Source organism: Sesamum indicum, linkage group LG3, assembly GCF_026168435.1.
Source record: "Sesamum indicum cultivar Baizhima isolate 11 linkage group LG3, ASM2616843v1, whole genome shotgun sequence".
NCBI classification, from domain to species: domain Eukaryota; kingdom Viridiplantae; phylum Streptophyta; class Magnoliopsida; order Lamiales; family Pedaliaceae; genus Sesamum; species Sesamum indicum.
The window spans coordinates 3591662-3614135 of record NC_142659.1 but is presented as its reverse complement, the minus strand read 5'-3'; the positions used below and the strand labels follow the sequence as shown (position 1 = coordinate 3614135).

Sequence of the window (22474 nt, the reverse complement as noted above, 5' to 3'; positions counted from 1 at the left end):
CTTATGAGCCATGCAGAAGATTTCATGTTCTGATCTGCATAGAATTTTGATAGGGGGGTGTTATGCTCATGGTAAAGATAGAACATGTTGTAAATATAAGACCATCTATCAAGATACCAGGAAGTGTACTAAAATGGTCAAAAGAAACTGCAGCAATCAAGGATAATGTTAAAAGACCCTTCTATTGATGTACATTGAATCCAAATAAAAATGGATCAAGGATGCCAATGTGCATCCTAGTGAAATATAATCATATGTGAGATCCATTTTGAGTTAAGGCCGAACATAGAAACACAAAAGAAAAAAGAAGGATGAAAGGAAGTTGAATTTATGCATTAAGAATATGCATCTGTGGTCTTTCAAGCTATCTGCACCTAGACAACAAGGATACCTCAACGCTGCTATGATTAACTCCTATCACTGAGATATGGAGAGGAAATAGACGGCTTTAAGACATGAGCTGTATGGGGCTCTTCCCAGCAACTTCAGAGTACCATGATTTCCATGCTTCAACATAATGGGAGAAGAGGTCCTTCAGAGCTGAAAAAATAATCAAGAATATGAGTTTCTCATGGGTGAATTATGCCACAGTATCACTACAAAGTGGGAAGTAATAGCCAATCTAATAACATTCATGTGACGATGAGGCCGTAAGGAGAAGAACACAGGGGAGAAGGAACCTAATGTACAGGAAAGAACTAAAGCTGTAAAGAGTGCATCAAGCATTTGAGTTAAGAGTATGATTGAGTAGAAATGACAAAATCTGAAGATAGTTTTAGAGAATCGGAAGAGCTCAAGTGATGCGTGCAATTTGAGTACCTATGGATGATACATACAAGTGGCATAGATGTAAGTTCCTGTACTGTTCCCCATGATCAGTACTCACTGTTGGATAAAAATACATTATATCAATTCGACTAAAATGAGAAGCGTTGCAGGCAAAAGCAGCTTAGCAATACATTGTGGGATTTGAGGATCATGAGAATGGATGTTGCTGAGGATAAGCTGACAGAAACCTGCTGGCCTTAAAATCTATTGTCGTTCAGTTTCACTTGCATCTTGATTGCCTACCTTTTCAACAAATATCAGCAGAGTACAAGACTTTGAACAATAGAAATTGTTTTGCATATCTAGAAAGACTTAAGAGAGATATGTATTGTCTGTCTACTTGAGTTAAAGTTTGGGCGATACTGTTAACTGTTCTGGTGGAAATGAAATCAAAATTTCAAGTAATACCTTGGTTATGATACTGAGGCCGGTAAGCAGAGGCTAAACTTTCCCAATCAACAACCTGTTTTCCTCTCTCATCTTGAGAGGCCCCAACCTTGGCCACATTTGCAGGTGCAAAAGGACCAAATTGGTAACTCTTTACTGCCGATCTTGTTCTTTCAACCTCATTTTCTGTCTCGTGTTTGACTCGCATTGAATTATGTGGCTTCAGGACTTGGGTTGCATCTTCACCCACTTTGAACCTCTTACCACTAGTATTAGTGAGATCAGTCCCAAACATCCTCTTTTTAGACTCGCTTAAAACCAGAGAATCAGCAGGTACATTATCTGATTTTCCATTCAGCCCCAACCATCTGAAAGCAGGTTTCCTTGTCTCAGGGTGATGAGTCTGCACATCATCCATAATAATGTAAGCTATCCAGATTATATAGCATTTCAAATCAATATAGCATACGGCTGAATAAGAGTAATCACCTTCTCAATAAATTTCATGGAAGACAACACATTGGCAATATCATACAGCCTTCTAACTTTTGCTGCATAATTGCACAAATATAGAGTTAACAGAAGAATTCTTGTATCTTCCATTTCAGCACTCAAGCCTGGTAATTTAAACCAAAAGCAAAGATACATTACTTCTTGTGGTCATCGAGGTGTGCTTCCCATCGCCCAGCAAAAGCTTTGCAGCATCATCAAGAGAAATCATATCCATCTGAAGAGGTGGACAATTTAAGAGTTTAAGTTGTAATACCCAAAAAATTATACAAAAAACATAATAAAGAAAGAAAAAGAATTAAAGAACACACAACACAACAACATTAAATACATAAGAATGAACATCTGATTACTTACATCAGTGCAAAGGAACAGCTTAACAAAATTCTGTGTAAGAAGCCCCAGAGATTTTTCTTTCCTATTTTCACCTGAACATGGAAAATAAAATTCAATTTTAAATGAAATGGCCAAGATCCAAATTTCCTAGTAAATGAATGGGGAAAAAAAGAATTAAAAGAAGTGTATCACCAGTATTGATGCATAAACAAGAAGAACAAGCAATGGAGTTGAAGAAGAATAAGATCAAATACCAGATTTCGATGGCACTGCAGATTTAGGAGCAGAAGTAGAATCTGATTTGTCATTTTGACTTAAGCTGTTCATATCTGAGCACATCTCATCTTCATCATCATCTGAAACCTGATACAAAAAAAATTATGTCAGGAAAGAAAACCAAAGAACGTTACAACCCAATTTCAAGTAAATTCATCTGAATTTTGAATTTCAAATCAGTTTTATTTTCCAATTCTTTTTCTTTCGATAAGAGCCGAAAGAAAACGAAAATGAAAACCATAAAAATACCTACTTTCTCAGAGCAACTTGTGTCAGCTGCAGGGCCAGTCTCCCTTAAACCCTCCTTCTGCACCATTGCCAAGGATCCAAAAGTGCAAGAATTTAGAATAAAGAAAAGCCACATCCATCAATTCCTCGAGCTATGAAAAGAATTTGGAAACAAGAAATAAATTATTACTTTTAGGTCTTCTAAAGCCGTAGGGATGGCCCCAAACCCTTTCCAGGTATACCGATTTTTCGCCTTCCTCGCAAGAATCTGAAATCAAGAAATGCAAACAGTTAGCTCAAACTGAAGCCCCATTAAATTCCAATCACCAAAACTCCTAAAATTCAACAGGGGATTCAAAAAATTAGAAGTTCTTACACCGACGCTTTCCAAAACATTGACGATGTCATAGATCCGCCGCCTTTCGACGCCTACAAATAAATTTCAATCAAAAATTAAAGAAAAACCTAAGAAATCATAAATTTACCCAACCAAAAAAAAAAAAAGAAAATAAAGAACAAACAATAACGGAGACAATACCTAGTCTTGAGGCTGCATCGTCGAGCCCAATAGTCTCAATACCATCTCGATTATATAAGCTCAAGAAACTGCAGAGTCAAATCAATTATCAAGAAACACAAAAAGACACTCTCACATACGTGAACACACACACATACACAAAAACACGTATAAAGAAGAAAAGGGTTCTTCAAGAAACACATACTTGGAGCACAACAGGCCGAGCGACTTCTGTTTACGGCAATAAGGTATCTCTTTAGATCCAGACTCCACACCTGCAGCATAAGCCATTCTTCCTCCACCTATATATATCTCTACCTATGCGTGACTGTTCTAACACACCTATATATAGAGAGAGAGATCTACACAGAGAATCATTCCCACCAAGAACTCACACAGTAAAGCGTATCTCTGCGTGCGTGTGCAGACCGTTAAGAAGGGTTTGTTGACAATGGCGGGGATGTGGAATTGGTGAATGGGAGGGATTTTGAAAGTTTGAAAATTCACAGCCATGCAGATAAAGCGGGAATTTGAATCGTACGGAAGACGTGAAGTTACAGTATTGTCCTTGGTAGGACGTGGGCGCTGTGGGTCAGTGAGGGGTAGAAGTGGAATTTCTCATGAGGAACGGCAGGGAATCTGACTATCATGTTTAATTTACTAATCACGTGGCTGGATTGGCTTTTGCCGCTCTTTGGATTAATTAATGGCTCTGAATTTAGGGCTTGCTTTTGAGTTAAGGTAATTTAGTAACCCTAATTAGGGATTTCAAGAATTCTTTCAAAATTTGGGTTAGAAATTTCAATGATGATTGTGCTATTGGGATAAAAATATTGTCATAGGGGAAATTTTTTAGAAAGATAGGCAAAAGAATTTGAATGATTCCAATAATAAAGTATAAGTGATTTGGAGACGGTCGATATCTGTTCTGATCTGTAATATAATTAATTTAAAAGAAAATATTATGTTGTTTTGTTCAGGGAATTGAAATGTTTAGCTCGATTCGTGGAAGAAATTTAAATTGAAAATATCTTGAATTAATAATGAGAACATTTTTGGGCCGGTGATTGATATCTCACTTTGGCAGGAAAAAAAAAAGTAAAGACAGTTAGTTTATAAATAAAGTTAAAAATTGAGATAAGATACGTTTGTCAATTACAGTTGCCCACGATCCACTGTGGGTTTCAGCTCAATCGAGGGAGATTTGGTATTTAATTCTTTTTAACTCTCATGTGGCTTTTAATTAAGCTAACACGTGTAACTCGAATTCAGATTTTAAGTGGTTGAACTGAATATACATAATGTCAAGTTTTCATTATACTTTCAAGATTAGGAAATAGTAAATGAAGTTAGTTTCCGTTCCTTATGCCAAACGGCTTATTAATTACAGTGACTTCTTGAAGCTCGTTTCATTAATTATAACGAACCACATTTACGTAATATTCATTCATTTGGCATAATTAGAAATTCGATATAAATTTTCTTGATTAATCAAAAAATAATGAATTATCCGTGGGACAATCATCCTTTCGAACTTAATTTATATTTAGCTCGATTCCAGCTCAACTCGATCAAAAATAAAAAAGATAAAGAAAAATTGAAGTAATATTCTTGAACTCTATAAAAATCCATATGAAGTAGAAGAATAATACATTCAAATTTGAACTCAAACCGTTGCACCAACATCTTGAGTGATGTGGAGACCCACAATCTGCAACCCATATATATAAGAGGAGGTCTATAGTCTCCCATAACCTTTTGCTCCCAAAAGCAACTTAAAAACAATACACCTCAATTGGATTTGAATTTGAATCCTAAAGCCCTTTGTTAAAATTATTTTTAGGTATAATTACACTGCCCTCCTTTCAAATTTGGTGTAATTACACATAAATTTTTTGTTGTTTGAAAATTATGTCTAGCACTCTTGAGGTTTACTCTTGTCTAACAAATAATATATGAGAGATGCATCTCTTTAATGGTAATTAACATATTCCACCAATTATTTAGGATCCAAATTAAGACAAATCAGAAGATATTGTCCTGAAATTTAGATTTTTTTAGTGAGTGGGATCAAAATTGAATAGGGTCTAATATATGGAACAAAAAATGATATTTTCCCTTTCACGATATGTGTTATGGGAGACAAAAGTAACTGATGATTATCATTTTATGTATCTTATATATATGTATGTGTGTGTATTATATATATATATAAATATAAAATGAAAGAATTATGATTTGACAATGAACAGTGATTTTTTGCCTTCAAAAAACACAACATTAAACATACAATTCAAAAGACACAACATTAAACATACAACACCTATATATATATATATATATAAATATATATAAAAGAGACATAATTTGACAATAAAGAATAGCTTTTGTCTCTCAAAATACAACATTAAACATACAATACTTATTTTAAATCATCTCTAAAAATAAATCCAAATATACACATTATTTCCAACACATACTTATTTATCTTTATTTTTGTCTATCTATGTGCACACAAAACAAAACAAAACACCCATAAAATAAATCCAAATATGATGTTTCTAAACAAAGGCAAACATTAATATAAAATAAATATGGCATGTTTAATGTTGTTTAGTAAGAGATAAAAACTATTGTTCATTATCAAATCATATCTCTTTATATATATATACATTTATATATATGTATGAGTATGTATATAACTTTTTTAGTTGTATGGCCTATAATTAGTGTAAATTTATTTTAACAAAAAACAAATAAGACACTATTTCAAAATACCACCAAAACTTTCAAAACAAATCAAGACAAACATTTATCATATTTTGCCCATCTCGAAAATGGGCCAAAAATGAAACAAAACATAGTCACTATGTCTGTTTTCATTTTCAAGTTATCTTCGAACGAGTCAAAACATACTCAATATTTATCATCATTCAGAAACACTTTGTCTATGTGTTTTTAACTATTTTAACATAAATACATAAATATATATATAAAAAAAATATGATTTGACAATAAATAGTAATTTTTATCTCCCAAAACACAACATTAAACATACAATACTTATTTTAAATTATCTTAAAAAACAAATTCAAATATATATACTATCTCTAACACACACTTATTTATTTTTGTATTTATCTCTTTATCTCCACAAATAACAATAAAACACTCAGAACTGCTTGTATGTAAATGCATTTTGCCTTATCCCCAGGACGAGATGAAAATGAAACCAAATAAAGCTTTCAATTTTCTTTTCTATTTTCTTAATCTAAGTTGCAATTTCAGGACAAAATATGAATGACGAGGCTTTCAAGTGGGCATACATAGAGCAATGAGTCTCTTCTTTCATCTCTATCATGTAAAAAGAGAAATGAGAAGTGGATCATCAGAACAAAAACCCTAAACCTGCTGAGAGAGAAGCACAAGAATCCCCTGCGGCCCGACCAATATCTCATTAAGGAAACTAAGCAGCCCAAACCAGACAACAGGAGTAACATCAACTCCACCCAGCGGCGGAATCAGCTTCCTTGTCTGAACCAGCAATGGCTCCGTCGGTGCATACGCTATCACATACGGGAACTTCTCCACAGGCAGCTTAGGGTACCAAGACATCACAATTCTCAATATGAACAGAAACCCAAATCCAGACAACAACGGCCCAACAAACCCTATTGCCAGCTTCGCTGATCCAGGCTCCAAATCCACCAACACAAGTCTTCCCACACACCCTGAATCTGAAATCTTGGATATTGAGGTTGGAACTTGAGAAGAACAATGAGCTCTGCACATATGTTGCCTGCGGGTGTTATTACATCCTGGAAATAGTTTTCCTCTTCCAGGGGATTTCAGGTTTAATCCCCTCTCTGCTGCACATTTCTTGATGGAAAGATGCCAGGAAATTGATGATGTAAATGTGGTGTTCTTGCTGAATTCAGAAGCGCATGAAAGCCACAGAGAGACACAAGACATTATCTGGTTCTTGGCTCTGTGTGTGTGTGTGTGTGTCTTTGATGGGATGAGTTGTTTGCTGGGAACAGTGTGCTGCTCGGACATATTAGTAATTTTGCCTCTTCAAATGAGTGGTCGACAATTTTTGAAAATTGGTTGAGGCCCTGCAAAATTTTACCTAAATTAGATTTGACCCACTCAAATTAATTACAAAATAAATATGATACATTTTTTATATAATTAATTATTTTTTTAATTTATATACCAATATTACTGCAAGTATTGACAATTATTATATAATTAATTTAAATTCAATCAAATTTAATTTGAATTAAAATTTATCGAAGCTCTAAAGGATCTAAAGAAAATATATCAAGGTTAAATTTCAAGAAAAAAATTGGGTTTGAGTTTATTTTCAATTTTTTGGTTAATTCAATGTGTATTTAGTTAAGATTTGAAATATCTTCTCATTGTTAGGAAATTACTAATCCACTCTGATTTTAACAGTCGTACGACAATTAGATCAATAAGTTAGTTTTTGTTATATTTCTATTCAATTTTTTTTAAACTGATCAAAATATCTTTGTAAATTATAAATTATAATTTTATTTATTCTTTAAAATTTTTTAAGATTTTTTATCGACCATGTGGTTAATTATTTTTTACAATTTTTAGTTTTTTTCATCCGTCTAGTCCAATTTTTTTAGATTTATTTAATTATAATAAAGACAAATTTGATAATTTCACACCTCTATCCAAAAATTACATAATTTAATCAAGAATCAGGAAATATTTATAATTTTTTTTAAATAACGATGGGGTATTCATAATTATATCAAATATCAGGGGAAGTTGTTGAACATTTGAATAGTTTCTAAAACTGTGTCCTCTCAAATAAGATACATCAGTAAACACCAAATGAGCTGCTGAGACATGCACACGACGATCGAGCATTTTATCCGGCCTCTTTTCGACAAGATGAACATTTTCACCCTGCCAACGTTACCAGCTTCAGAATCCGCCTCGCCAGATGATCGGTCGTCCTCGAGTGGACCCCACCTAATTATTCGAACTCAGACGGGGGCATGCATCATCAGGAACATATCTCGTCGGCAGCTGGAGTAATGGGGATTATACCGGAGGATGACACGAGAGCATCGATGGGTACGTCTTTTGAAGTGACTGGTATGATGCCGTCTTCCAATATCTGCACTGAATAAGAAAGAGCAACTGCACCCGAGATGAAAGCAATATGTGAAGAAAAATCGGTCATAATGAACACACAGCTCGAGCTGACAACGAATTTGTTAGTTTAGTGAATGGAGAAAACATACCAAATAAAGGCTTCTTCCATTTGCGGTCTTTTGCAAGCTCTTGATATTTCGCGAGTAAGGTGTCGTAGTAACTTCAATGGATTTATGGCACCATGGGGAGCAGATAAAAATCATTTTCAGATAGATAGTACAAACCACGAAGAAGTAAATTGTATCAGGTCTCAGGAAAGCAAATACTGCAATGCAACTTACACATGCTTGCCAATACTTTCAAATCTACATCTTTATATATAGACAATGACATGAATACTCGGAAAGACTTCACTTAATATAACCCTTGCCCTTATTTAGATCTTTACCACTTTTTTCTCTTGACCTTTTGCACTAGTATGGAATTCGTGAACATTCCTATTAGGTGTTAGAGATGTAGAAGATCTCTCCACTTTAAGTCCACATTGGTTACTGACATCCTAACTGCAGAACTCCAACAAGCGAAATAAGAAATATAAAAGAAGAAACTGAGACCTACCCTCCACCACGGCCCAGGCGTCTACCGGATTTGTCGAAAGCAAGCCCTGTATAAAAGAAAACATACATGATACAATGCTCAACTGTGGGAGCAGGACAGCCATGCAGACTGAGAAGGTTGGAAGGTCTTACCGGGTAAAAGAAACAAGTCAACAGGTTCATTTGCAAACATTACTGCGTTTAGATAATTAGACTTAATCAGATTCAGAAATCACATAAAGTTAGTCCAAAATAACTTCCCAAGGGTAAGTATTACATCAATAATAACAAGCAAGCATGATTGAAAACTTGATGTTCGCCAAATTATTGTGATGCAAAATGATGTTTGAGCCAAATAAAAGCCTTTTTGCATAAGTTGGGGTGGGCTGGGGATGGGGTATTGAGATAATTAGTGCTTTGTTACAGTGAATGCTATGATTAAAGATCGAGATGTGAGAGATCGAGATGTGAGAAGCAAGAAAAATACTATTAGTAACAGAAGAAAAACTAATGATATGAGTGAGAAAACCAGAAACTTCACAACAAAAAAGAATTACCATCTTCGCGTTCCTTTCCCTCAGCATCACAAGGAGCAGGTTCCAATATATCCATTGAATTTGCAATTAAATCATCTATCCTAGAGATGTTCAGCATCCGCATGAAACTATTTTTGTCTTCCACCCTAGGAACGTAAAGCTTCTTCTTGATCTGTGAATGATCATCTTATTGAAAATTGGAAAAGTAAGAACTTTCAGTTACTGGATACAACATTAGAGAAAAAACAGTATCAAGAATGGAAAATGCAGTGATCTCCTTATCAAACCCTGCAAAAAAGTCACTCCAAACATCTGTACGATTTCCAGGGCCCTCTTACTTTAAAATTTTAAAGACAGGTAATGTAGCAGTTTGCACGATTGCAAGAGAGGATGAAGTACGGTTATAGGATCCCTGCCGGTCTTGCCCCAAAGGGGGCTTTCACTGTTATTGCAAGGCCCAACAATTTGTTAAAAGCTAGCAATGGCATTACAAATCGCAGACGTTTTCTTGAACAAACATACGATCGTTGTAAGCTATACCCTCCAATTTTATGGCAGAACAACTAACACAGACATAAAAATTCCAAAAACAAAATGTCATAACTGAAAATCATTCATATTCACTAAACAATCAAACTTCAATTTCACATACAGCCCAGCTCTAGATGAAGATACTACAACACTTCTCCTCCAGGATTCTATCCGGATCTTGATGCAATAAATGGATGAACCATGAAACAAAAGGACTACCTTGGCTTGTATTCTTCAGAATTTCCGACAACACTCTAGATGTATCAACTTCCCTCAAAGCAGGGCAACTAATATAAGCACAGAGTCTCTTACAAGACTTGAACCATGGAGCTTCCAACACTATACTCTGTATCTCATCATCTGAAAAAACAAAAAACACCACAAACCCACATCTCAAATTCCCAATATCACCATCAACAAACATAATTCACAATCAAATCACACATATGGGCACGCATTAGTGCTTGTTCGGAAAGAGTAGATTGCCTTCTTTGGATCTGAGCGCTGGGTCCATTGACTTGAGTTCTTTCCTGACTTTGGAGCGAAGGGTCTTTTTCTGCTTGAAAAGGGTGTCCAACGGGGTACCGGCTGCAGTGCTGGTGGCGCTCATGGTGGTTAAGGTGGCTGAGGAGGCGGGATTAAGGCCAAGAAACGGGGTGGGAGTGGGTAAATGTGGCGCTGCGTGTGTTGGGAATGTGAGCAGGGGGGTCATCCGTACTGCCAATCTTTGTAGGAGACCCATTATTGTCATTTCGACTTGGAAATCTGTGAATTAATTGTTTATATATTAACAAAAAAATAAAAATAAAAATAAAAATACACTCAATATATTTGTATACTTTAAATTTTTATTATATTCATTCAAGTAAATAAAATACGAATTATAAAGTAAATTCATCGACTAGAATTGATAAAATAAATTAATTTTAAATACACATATAAATAAATAATTATTTTAAAACTAATTAATCGAAAATATAGTTATTTACAAGCGAAATTAAGTATATGCAAGGATATTTTAGTCTACTTCATATTTTTCGATCAAATATAATTATTCAAAAATATTGAATTTGAATTAAATAGTGTAAATAATATATAGTTATGGATATTGAGTAAAGTTGTATTTTACCCTTTAAAATTTATTATTTTTGCATTAATAAAAAAATTAATTCATAAGCACTAATGTACCCCATTTTGTATTTACAACATTTATGAAAAAACATTGGCCTAATGCAATTTAAAAATGTAAATATTACGAATTTTTTATACTCTTTAATTTAATTTTATTTTTTTTGTAAAATTATAAATACATCCCATAATTTTCATTAAATTTATGTTTAGAAGAGTAATTAAATTCAAAGAACTTCTATTTATATGACATAAAATCAATCATTTTTAATCAAAGAGAATGTGTCTTATTAAGAACTTCATGCCTCGGCTTAAAGAGTTCACCACTAGAAAAAGCACATTGGATCGAGCGTTTGTTGTTGTGTCATGAGTTATAGTTGATGATATGCAGAAGACAACTTGTTTGTCGAGAACAGGATGCAAAAATTTGTCAAAATATTTGATGTGGAGAGTCGGAAAAGGCATTGTACATCCAAATAAAACGGGAAAAGATCGTTAGTCTTGCTGGGGCGGATCGAAACTACATCCCACTGTTCAGAAAACTGCTGAAGTTTGAAACAAGAAAACAGTGTGTCGGAGCACGAATCTGCTTCCCAAGTGTGAAGAGTTTTCCATGTTACAGACAAGGAAAAGACATAAGAGGATATAGAAACACTACAATCTTCTTGTCTCTTCATCAAGACTCCAACACACACAGAAAAGAGAAACTTCAATCCTCTGCTCTCATCTTCTGTCCTGACTAGTTTATAGGCAAAAAATTACAAACTCAGCAGTCACTATTAGAACACACAATGCTATCACAGTACTCTAAGGGAAGCTCTAGCTTAAGTTTCCTATTCGAGCAACGGAGATTTGTTGAGAGAACTGTAAAACAGACGGACGGCTCTCACCGTTCTATGCCATCTTTGAGTAAGCTTCCAGTCCTAGCTTATGTCTACGCGTCTAACCGGTGCAAAGTCTGTGTTTATATGTGTATCGTTTGTCAAAAAATGGAAGCCTCCTCAAAACTTTACCGACAGCAATTGAGATAACGAGAACCAAGAGCTAATAACATCCAAGCGGGATTCCAGTGCTCCATTGTTACTTCTATGGTATTTACATCCTAATGTGGTGAAAGTAATGGAAAAAGAGGATGAGAAGCATCTGCAAACGAAAAGATCGATGATGTAAGTTCGTATAATGCTTCAATTTATATGTAATAGTTGCATTTTTCAGTTTATACAGGAGCCGGGCTGACATAGATGTTAGAACCGTAAATGGCTCCATTCAGATGATGCTCATTGCTCAAACAATGGAGCAGTTTAAGTAAAGGAGAGTGATCACTGATAGGGAATCACCTGCCGGACAAAAATGTCATGCGTCTGTGGCTTCTGAGGGAGATTTGACAGGGTGCCTAAGTTTTCGGAGATGTTGAGCTATTTCAGTTAAGAGTTTAGTTCCTTCGCCCCCTTGTTGCAACGTCATAGCAGCGTGTTTTAAGAATCCGCTTTCTGCTTCGATGGCTCTTAACCTCTCCCGAATCATAGATACTTCTCTTGTGAGCATCCCCCTATTTTCATTTCCTGGAAAACAGTTTAAATTCAAGAAAACAGTAAGTGAAAATCCAGAGAAATGAAAGTGAAATACATCTTCTTGGAATTTTGTTACCTCTGCCTTCATTTTCAGGCATGACTACAGCAACCTCGGTAGGATTTGATATTTCATCTGAGGGTGAATTTATCTTTTGCTCAAGTTCCCCCAAAAGACTTAGAAGGTAAGATCTCTCTCCCTCGAAATCTAAGGTTGATACGTCGGGAACCCCTCCTCCATACTCCACAGCCTGTTCGTAGGCATGCTCGTTTTCACTACGATCTGCTCCATTAGAGCTACTGCCGTCTGATTTGTCACTAAACATCGACAAGGCCTGAGACTTCATATCTTGATAATCATCTTCAGCATCAATTTCACATATCTCACTCCCTATTTTCTTGATATGCCCGTATTTTTCTCTGTACATCTCGAGTTCAGCCTCTAACGCCTTTATGTCCTCGTCTCTCTTGAAAAGCATGTCTTTCATTAACTGCAGAGCTTCTTGGTCGTATTCCGCCTGCTCTTCCATCATTCTCTGATACTGTGACGCCTCCATTTGAACAGCTGCCTTCTCAGCCTGCAGCCGTGTGATCATGGCCATTGCATTGTTTGCTGCAACTGCAGCAGCACTCCTTTCTTCATCCAGTTCCATGTATAGTTCCGTAAGGGCCTTACGGTCCATACGAACTTGTCTCTTCAGACGAGTCAGAATATTTCCGTCTGGCTCAGTTGCATCATGAGCGTCCAAAATAAAGTCTAGTTTGTCGACTGTTAGTTTTTTAGAGGCACGGTTGGCCCACCTCGGACTCATTTGTGCTGTATCTGATAATGGGATACCAAAAAATTTGTTTCCCCTTGTAAAGCTAGGGGTTCTTGCAGCATCTTCGCCCAAGTCCTCCGTATCTGGTAACAACGGGACTCTAGCAGCTTTGACATCCTCTCTAACTGCTATAGTGTACAGAAAACAGCTTTGTATCAGTGTAACTGGAATTCATATATCATCTCTGTCAATGCAAAGCATGCTTTCAATGGAAATTGTGACAACAAATTTTAGGATAGTTCCGATATTTACACTAAGTACTTCTGCTAATTGTTCTAACACAAGTGTCCATATGCTAAACGTGCCCCGTATTCAGAATGATACAGTGTTCGCCTGAACGAAAAACAATTAACAAGTACATGATTTCTGCCTTTCATAGTCTGAGAATTGAAATCAAGAAATACTAACAGGAGGGATAGGACTCACCCTGAGTTTCTGCATTTGCAGCATCTTCATCCTCCGGCAGCTCCAGTTCATTGTCTGCAACCAACTTCAGCTCTGTGTACCTAACAGACGGCAAATCCATATTCCCTCCTTCCTCGTTTCTGCTTCCAAACAAGGAGGCTCGAGGAGATGGTGCAGGAGCACTCATCGACAAACTCCTGCTATACTTGGTCGAAGATCTCGACTTCAGAGGCTCCCCACAACAAGAACACCTGAGCATTTCACTCTTCTCATCAGATGCAATCTCTGAGTCATCCTTCTTCAACGGTTTCACAAGCAGTTTCCGGTCATCCTCAACAAAGTAATCTGCATCCTTGTGCAAAATCCCAACAAGGGACTTGTACTTATCGAAATCAGAACCTTTCTCCGTTGCAAACGAAAGAAGGCACCCCTGGCACATGCAACGAATATCGGAGAGCTTCTTGTGCACGTTACAATAGGCGAGGGACGAGATGTCCTTCTTGTGAATCTCACATATTGACTCATTGTAGTAGAAATTCGAGTCCCGGTGGACAAGGACATGATCTATCCTTGTGCAGAGCAAGCAGGGAATTCTAAGCTCAAAGAACCTGGCGATTTCGTTAGAGACGAAGGCGAGGAACCCATCGATGAAAAGCAAGATTATTACCACCCATTCGAAAACGACGTACACCAAGAAATGTGGAAATGTCCCGAGCTTCTGCTCAACAAAGCTCCTAAAAGATCCCACCGGCATATCAACAGAGGAAAAATCCCAAGAATCTCAAGAAAGATTGTTGAAAAGATCGATCGAAGATTGAAAAGGGGGTTCAAGTTGAGAGGATCAAGAATGTAGGGAATGTAATGGGATTGATCATGACCATAGTGGGAATAAGCACACCCCAGATCATGATCTCTCTCTCTCTCTCCCTCCTCTCTCTTCTCTCTCTCTCCTCTCTTTCTCTCTCTGCTAAATGGGATGGGATGGGTGTGCCTGAACGAGGAAGAAGAAAAAGAAAACAGAATGCTTAGATTCAAAGGTTTGCCAAAAACTAGGATGTTGGCGTTGGTTTCTGCTATATATGGTAAAGTGCCACTACTTCTTGTTTTATCACAACTCGGAAAATTCACAGCCGGACCATTTTACCTGAATTAACGGTCTACCGCTTTCACAAACCTTCGAAAACGACGAAACGCTGTCGTTTGGAAACCCGGGCATGCACGGCCATATTGCCAAGTAATACCTAATATGCCCCTCGAGTAGGAATTGCTTTTTCTTTTTTTTGGTTAATTACACTTAGACCCCATCTGAAAAATATGAAATTGCATTTTTTCCTAAAAAAATTTTAAAATTATGTTTACACACCCTCTAAAAATTCTTTATTTAAACCTGACACTCTACTGTTAGGATTTAGACGAAAAATACTTATACAGACACCCTACCGTTAGAATTTGGACAAGAAATGCTAACGGTAACAAAAAGAATTATATAAATTTTCAATTATACCCCTCATTTAACAATACTATTTATATTTTTATACTTATAAAAAGATAAATATAATATTACTATCTACATAGTTTGGATGATTACGTCTCGAATGATTTACCATTTCATTCAGTTCCTGGTATTTTTTTTTAATAGAAAAGTCATTGTCTAATTTATTCGGTTAAATAAAAATGAAATTTGCTTAACAACAAAAAATGGGATAATTACACTCCTATGCCCTGAATTTTTGTATAATTACACGTTAAATTAATATAATTTAAAAAATTATACTAGTACCCCCAAAGTTTGCATTTGTATAATAAATAGGTTTATCCGTTAGTCAAAATAAATTGAATTGATGATATTAACAAAAAAGGATAATTATACTCGCCTCCGCTGAGGTTTGATATAGTTACACATAAACCCCCATAGTTTGAAAAATTACATCTAACACCCATAAGATTTGCTTACGTATAACAAATAAGTCCATCCGTTAGTCAAGATTCATTGAATTTGTTGATATTAACAAAAAAATTAAAATAAAAATTAATATTTGTCATCGATTGACTGATTATTGACTTATTGCAGGTTAAATAATTTTTTGCAAACCAAATTGTCCTTTTAACGATGAAGATATACCTCCTCATATGCGTTAATGCATGAAGATGTATGAGTATAATTTGATCATAAAAAAAATTTATTTGATTCGCAATAAGTCAATCAGGGGTTAATATAGAATTTTTTTTATTTTTTTTTGTTAATATCAACAAATTCGGTAAAATTTAACTAACATATAGACTTATTTGTTAGATAAAAACAAACCTCAAGGGTGCTAGATGTAATTTTTCAAACCATAGGAGGTGTACATATAATTACACAAAACCTCATGGGAAAGAAGTGTAATTATCCCTCTGAATGAAAATTGATATTTATCTGCGATTGATTTATTACTGATTTACGGCATGTCAAATAAAAATTTTCAACTAAGTTATCCTTATAATGGTAAAAATATATCTCTTTACATGCATTAACGTTTGAAGATGTATGTGATAATTTGGTCATAAAAAAATTTATTTGATTTGTAATAAGACAATCCAAGATAAATATAGATTTTTGTCATGTTTCTTTGTTAATATCAACAAATTCGGTGAATTTTTAACGAAAGGAATTATTTGTTAGACAAAAGCAAACTTCAAGGATACTGAATATAATTTTCGAAACCATAATTGTACAAAACCTCAGGGGAGTGTAATCATCCTAAAATAATTGTAGTAGCAATAAGTGTACATGTACAATTTTTTGGGATAATTATCATTGTTCTTTCCTAAGATTTAATATAATTATACATAGATTTTATCCATAAGGTTTGCTTCTGTATAATAAATAGATCCATCCGTTAAGTCAAAATTTATTGAATTCATTGTTATTAATAAAAAATATATAAAAATCGATGTTTACCCTCAATTAACTTATCGCCAACTTATTGCAGGTCAAATAATTTTTTTTCTGACTGAACTACTCTTATAAGGTCAAGATTTACCTCTTCACATGTATTAATGTGTAAAATATACATGGGGTAGTTTGGTTATAAAAAAATATTTGATTTATAATAAGTTAGTATAAGTCAATCGGTATTTTGACTAATAGAATGACTTATTTATTAGACGAAAATAAATTCTATAAATATTAAATATAATTTATTAAATAATAAAAAATTTTCATGTGATTACATCAAATTTTAGATGGGGTAGTATAATTATCCCTAATTCTTTTTAGATGAGGGTAATATAATTATCCCTAATTCTTTTATAATCAATGAACTAGTGATGCTAAAATTTAAATTTAACAAAAAAACAAAAAAAAAGATTTAAGGGACATTATGATGATTCTTTTAGGGATTTATATTTACATTCCTCTTCTATCGTCTTTTTATATAAATCAATCCTATTTTTTAAAAAATTACAAAAATCACCCCTCTTTAAAATAAATTTTCAAAAATAAAAATGCTCTTAAGGGTGTTTCTGTAATCATAAAAAAGTAGAAGGGGTGTCAAAATAATTTTTTAAAATGAATAATATAACTCCATATATTTTTTTATTATTTATATTAAAATTTAATTTTAATTTTAATTATTATATTAATTTTTTATTAAATCTCTATATAAAATTTTACCTTTTAATAATTAAAATATTAAATTATTTAATTATTATATAATAATTTAAAATTATTAAAATTAAAAGATTATTCATCCTCTATTTTTATTTATAATTAAATTTTACTAAAATTAAAATTTAAAATAATTTATATATTTTATATGCATCATATTAAAATTAATAAAATAAATAACTTATTTTCTAAAAAGATATTTTAAATTATTAATTATTTATTTTCAAAAAATCATCCCTTCTTCCCCAACTACACCGCCATGCCCACCCTAAACCCCATTTTATTAAAATAATTTTTTAAAAATAAACTAATTTATTTTATTAATTCTAATTAAACTTATATAAAATACATAAATTATTTTTAATTTTATTTTAGTAAAACTTAGTTATAAACAAAAATAGAGGATAACTAATTTTTTAATTTTAATAATTTCAAATAATATATATAAGTGTGATAATTTTTTAGTTTAAACTTATAATCTATTAATTAATTTTATTTATATATTAATTAAATAATTTAATATTTTAATTATTAAAATGTGTAATTTTTATATAGAGATTTAATAAAAAAGTTAATAGAATAATTTAAATTAAATAAAAAATTAGTAATAGTTATTAAAAGAATATATGGGGTCATATTCCTCATTTTTATAAATATTATTTTGACACTCCTTCTATTTTTTATAATTGCAGTAACACCAAAGGGCATTTCTGTTTTGAAAAATTAATTTAAAAGTTGACTTAGTCAATAGGGTTATTTTAGATTTTAAAGGCTGTCAGGGATGGATTATGTAATTTTTGAAATGATAGGGATAATTTGTGTAAAAGGTAATAAATGAGGAGTGGAAATGGAATTATCCCTTTTTTTCATTAAATATAAAAGACTGAAAATTCAATTCTTGCTGACATAAATTGTGAAGAACAAAACTGTGGATTTCATCACACAACCAAACTCCAATCCGCCCATCCCCCCACCCCCCACCCCGCCTCTCTATCTCAGATTCACGAATCTGTCGACCTCCCTCTGCAACTGCAAACTCGCAAGAATTCTCTCTATTTTTTCTCTCTCTCTCTCTCTCTCTTGCAAGAATCTCTCACAAAAATGTAACCCATGTAAGATCTGAGCCTGCCCTCCTCGGCTGGCTTCTTCTACAACTATAACGCACATACGCACAGATTCAGTGCATCACGATTTCCATTTCTCTCTGACCATGAACGACAACAGTACTCTCTCTTCTTCTTCTTCTTGTTCTGCGTCCTACCAGAAGAAGGCCTTCCATTCGATGCTAGCATCGAGGCTGACCCACCTCCACATCCCACAATCCACTTCCGCGGCCGAGGATCCCTCTCAAGATTTCGATTTCTCCGACCTCTTTGGCCCAGCCGCCTCATCTCCTTCTTCCTCCTCCTCTCTCTTTCTCGGAGACCCACAAGTTATACACCACCGCTCCCACTCCTTCGTGGGCCCTTCTCCCCGTTTCACGCTCTCCAAGTCCCTTCCCACCTTTGAGCAAGACGAGCGGGAGGAGCTCTACTATTCTTCCTCTGATGATACTGCTAATAACGATATGAAAGACGAAGCCCGTGAGGAGGGTAGTGGGAGCGTTTGTGGTGGGGATGGGATGAACGGGGTGGTGGAGAATGGTGGAATTGACGGGGTGAAGAAGGTGGGGCCTGCGGATTTCGAGATTATGAGGGTGATTGGGAAGGGCGCGTTTGGGAAGGTGTTTCAGGTAAGGATGAAGGGCAGGAGTGGTGGTGGTGGTGATGGTGATGGGATTTTTGCAATGAAAGTGATGAGGAAGGATACAATAATCAAGAACAATCATGTTGATTACATGAGGGCTGAGAGGGATATTCTCACCAAGGTGGTGCATCCTTTTGTCGTGCAGCTCCGGTACTCGTTTCAGGTGATTTTTGCTATCCTTCTTTACTCTGCCGATTGATGAGAATGCCTTTGTGATGTGGTTATGGGAATTGATAAATTACTTGTGTAGAAGAAAAGAAATGTTAGATTAGATTTAGCTTTTGGTTTGTAGTGTTTGGTTGCATTGAAGAGTTAAATGAGAAGCTCCAGGTGATTTTCACGATCCTTCCTATACCTCTGCGCATAGATGATAATACCTTTGTGATGTGGTTATGGGAATTGATGAATTACTTGTCTAGAATAAAGGAAATGTTGGATTAGATTTAGCTTTTGGTTTGTGGTGTTTGGTTGCATTGAAGAGTTAAATGAGAAACTGGAAATGTGTTTGCTTAGATGCATATGGTGTTTAAGCGGTGCCAAGATGGTTTCTTTTCCCGATGTTGGGGAAGGTTGTTGACAAAGTGAATTGATAGGAAGTACAGAGAAAATAGATTTGCCGATTTGACAAGAAAGAGAAATAGTTTCAAATTCTGCCCTATTGTTGGATCTTAGGAGAAAAATGGAGATGGACTTTTCTCTTATGTTGATTTTATAGCATTATAGGTAGCTAGGCTGCGAGACATGCGGATGAACAGCAGGGAAGGCAGCCAAACACCGTAGCCTATGAAGATACATATCTGGGGCTTGTGATCAAGCTTGTGACTTCCATCTTTAGGAATATGAACAAAACCACTGTATTTGAACACTCTCAACTGTGTGTAAAAGCCATTTTTTTCTCTCTAATTGATGAAGAAAGATTAATTAAGCTCATTGAAATACCCACTGAATCACCCGCAAAGGTTTAGGCAATTTAGAGGGAGAGAGCTTCCATTTGATTCTTTGACAAAATTTTCTTGTTAAAAGTACTTACTATTGACCTTTGGTTATACAGTTTTTGTTTAGAAAGATTGAATGTCAAAGCTGTGGATGAGAATGTTTTACATTGTGAAATCTTGGAGAAAGATTCTGAATTGCGAGTACATAGCAACTCACACCCGATACAAACTGATGTACTTAGGCTCCACATTTTACTGGCCAAAACAATTTAGGGAAACTGTTTTGCGTCATTAAAGAATGATTTTTTTTCCTCTTATCTTTGTTTGATAAACCGAAGTGATTGTTCGTTGCTTTATCTCCTTTCTATACCTTGTAATCATAAGCTTTATATTTGTTTGAGTAAGCGATGCACTATTGGTTCCGTTGCTAGTTTAAATGATTACAAATATAACAATTACTAAGCATTTTTTTATGGGTTTGATGCTATCATATGAAGGTCCTCCTTACATCTCGTCAGTCCTTAAATATGCATCTTAACTTGCTCATGGCCTTACTAGTTTACTTTTGACGATCTACAGACGAAGTCTAAGCTGTATCTCATCCTGGATTTTATAAACGGTGGCCATCTCTTTTATCATCTCTACAGGCAAGGGATTTTCAGGTACGACGTACACTTGTTTATCAACCAACAATGATTTGTGTTCATCTACTTAATTCCTGTTTCCGGTTATTTCTTGGGTAGTGAGGACCAGGCAAGGGTTTATACTGCTGAGATTGTATCTGCTGTTTCGCATCTTCACAAGAACGGGATTGTGCATCGAGATCTAAAACCTGAAAACATTCTCATGGATGCTGATGGGCATGTACGGCCATGCCCTGACCTCATAGATTTGCAGGAGCATGAGCAACACATAACATGATAACATATATCCTTTACACATGCACAAATTAGTTTGTTTGTTGACTAATTTATACGCTTACGATCTTCAGGTATTGTTAACTGATTTTGGACTGGCAAAGGAGATTGATGAATCGAGCAGATCGAATTCACTGTGTGGGACGACAGAATATATGGCTCCAGAAATCTTACTATCTAAAGGGCATAACAAAAATGCTGATTTGTGGAGCATCGGGATCCTTTTGTATGAAATGCTCAGTGGCCAGGTAATAAACAAAATGATTTTAGCCGATTGCTTAGAAAATCGAAGAGCTTTCATGCCGTAGCTCACTCTGTCGGGTGAAATTCAAGAAACATAGAGTTTATCACGGACTGCAGTTGCCGAGATTGACACCCTGAATCCTTTCACCATCTCTGATTGTTGCATTACTGTTTCTTTCTTTCAGGCGCCATACACGCATCCGAACAGAAAGAAGCTCCAGGAGAAAATCATCAACGAAAAACTGAAGCTTCCACCTCGCTTGAGCAGCGAGGCTCATTCTCTGCTTAAAGGGGTAAGACGGCAAACGTCTTTATTCGTGGATTTATCATCTTCTCTATCTTTTCTTGGATGCTGATCTGATTTCTTGTTCTGCAGCTGCTTCAAAAGGACCCGTTGAAAAGATTAGGAAGTGGGCCAAAGGGAGCTGAAGAGATCAAAGCCCACAAATGGTTTCGGACAATCAACTGGAAGAAACTAGAGGCAAGAGAACTACAGCCAAAATTCAAGCCAGACGTGAGCGGAAAAGACTGCACAGCTAATTTTGATCGATGTTGGACGGCAATGCCTCTCGATGACTCCCCTGCTCCTACTCCGACATCCGGTGAGCATTTCCATGGGTATACGTACGTGGCGCCTAATCCCTGGCTTTCCTCTGAATGAAGAACCAAGTTTAAGTCAATGTAAGGAAACTTGGAAAGGCTGTCTTAGCTTTGCTATTTACTCTTGTTTCTCCATACAAGATGTGTATCAGATAGTCCTTCTGTTGTCATGTTAGTTAATTCAGTTAGTTACCTAGTTCAAACTATTTGTTCTGAAAGGCCTTACTTTTTGTCCGAGAAAATTATTTTCCAGTGTAGCTTTGTTTGGTAGAATCGAGTCAATCACATAATATGTATAATTATACTTATCATTCTCATGTGATTAATTACTCTTTTTAAACGGCAACTGTGATCTTTGAATGCAATGTTTCTTGCTAATATTCAAGATCGATCTCTCTCTCTCTCTCCCCCTTTCTCTCTCTCTCTCTCTTTTTAAAATTTTTATGGTGATTATTTCTAGAATTTAGGCCCTTGTAATAATAATTCAATTTTCAAGTGGCTTATCTCGTGATAATAAAAACAATAATAATTATTTAATATATATGTATATGTTAGATGTTCTTAAATATAATAAATAAATG

At 35.1% G+C, this 22474-nt stretch overlaps 5 protein-coding genes across 7 annotated transcripts; 1 reads left to right on the top strand and 4 right to left on the bottom strand.

The window, feature by feature from the left end:
* Positions 1-163: 163 nt before the first annotated feature.
* LOC105157164 (E2F transcription factor-like E2FE) lies at positions 164-3561 on the bottom strand. 2 transcript variants are annotated; one of them, XM_020692979.2, is made up of 12 exons: positions 3288-3561; positions 3104-3171; positions 2942-2994; positions 2756-2833; positions 2591-2644; positions 2316-2424; positions 2083-2153; positions 1867-1942; positions 1705-1766; positions 1237-1618; positions 820-885; positions 164-540 (listed from the first exon to the last, which is right to left on the bottom strand). In XM_020692979.2, the coding sequence occupies exons 1-12, from the start codon at positions 3371-3373 to the stop codon at positions 449-451; spliced, it is 1197 nt and encodes a 398-aa protein (XP_020548638.1). In that variant the 5' UTR covers positions 3374-3561; the 3' UTR covers positions 164-448. The 2 variants fall into 2 exon arrangements, with proteins under 2 accessions (XP_020548638.1, XP_011071778.1); XM_011073476.3 differs by lacking the exon at positions 820-885.
* A 2748-nt stretch (positions 3562-6309) lies between these two features.
* Positions 6310-7129, bottom strand: CCB3 (cofactor assembly, complex C (B6F)). The gene has a single exon (XM_011073475.3). The coding sequence runs from the start codon at positions 7052-7054 to the stop codon at positions 6485-6487; it is 570 nt and encodes a 189-aa protein (XP_011071777.2). The 5' UTR covers positions 7055-7129; the 3' UTR covers positions 6310-6484.
* Positions 7130-7803: 674 nt separating this feature from the next.
* Positions 7804-10632, bottom strand: 5-FCL (5-formyltetrahydrofolate cycloligase). The gene is made up of 7 exons (XM_011073474.3): positions 10368-10632; positions 10101-10241; positions 9372-9536; positions 8968-9009; positions 8837-8882; positions 8368-8438; positions 7804-8263 (listed from the first exon to the last, which is right to left on the bottom strand). Exons 1-7 carry the CDS (start codon positions 10630-10632, stop codon positions 8127-8129), a joined length of 867 nt encoding a protein of 288 aa, XP_011071776.3. The 3' UTR covers positions 7804-8126.
* An 852-nt stretch (positions 10633-11484) lies between these two features.
* LOC105157161 (putative myosin-binding protein 5) lies at positions 11485-14841 on the bottom strand. 2 transcript variants are annotated; one of them, XM_011073472.3, is made up of 4 exons: positions 13825-14841; positions 12657-13526; positions 12347-12571; positions 11485-12152 (listed from the first exon to the last, which is right to left on the bottom strand). In XM_011073472.3, the coding sequence occupies exons 1-3, from the start codon at positions 14555-14557 to the stop codon at positions 12363-12365; spliced, it is 1812 nt and encodes a 603-aa protein (XP_011071774.1). In that variant the 5' UTR covers positions 14558-14841; the 3' UTR covers positions 11485-12152; positions 12347-12362. The 2 variants fall into 2 exon arrangements, with proteins under 2 accessions (XP_011071774.1, XP_011071775.1); XM_011073473.3 differs by having other exon boundaries at positions 11486-12152; positions 12657-13523; positions 13825-14840.
* A 3570-nt stretch (positions 14842-18411) lies between these two features.
* Positions 18412-22239, top strand: LOC105157160 (serine/threonine-protein kinase AtPK1/AtPK6). The gene is made up of 6 exons (XM_011073471.3): positions 18412-19361; positions 20713-20795; positions 20877-20997; positions 21125-21298; positions 21479-21586; positions 21670-22239. The coding sequence occupies exons 1-6, from the start codon at positions 18663-18665 to the stop codon at positions 21952-21954; spliced, it is 1470 nt and encodes a 489-aa protein (XP_011071773.1). The 5' UTR covers positions 18412-18662; the 3' UTR covers positions 21955-22239.
* Positions 22240-22474: the final 235 nt, after the last annotated feature.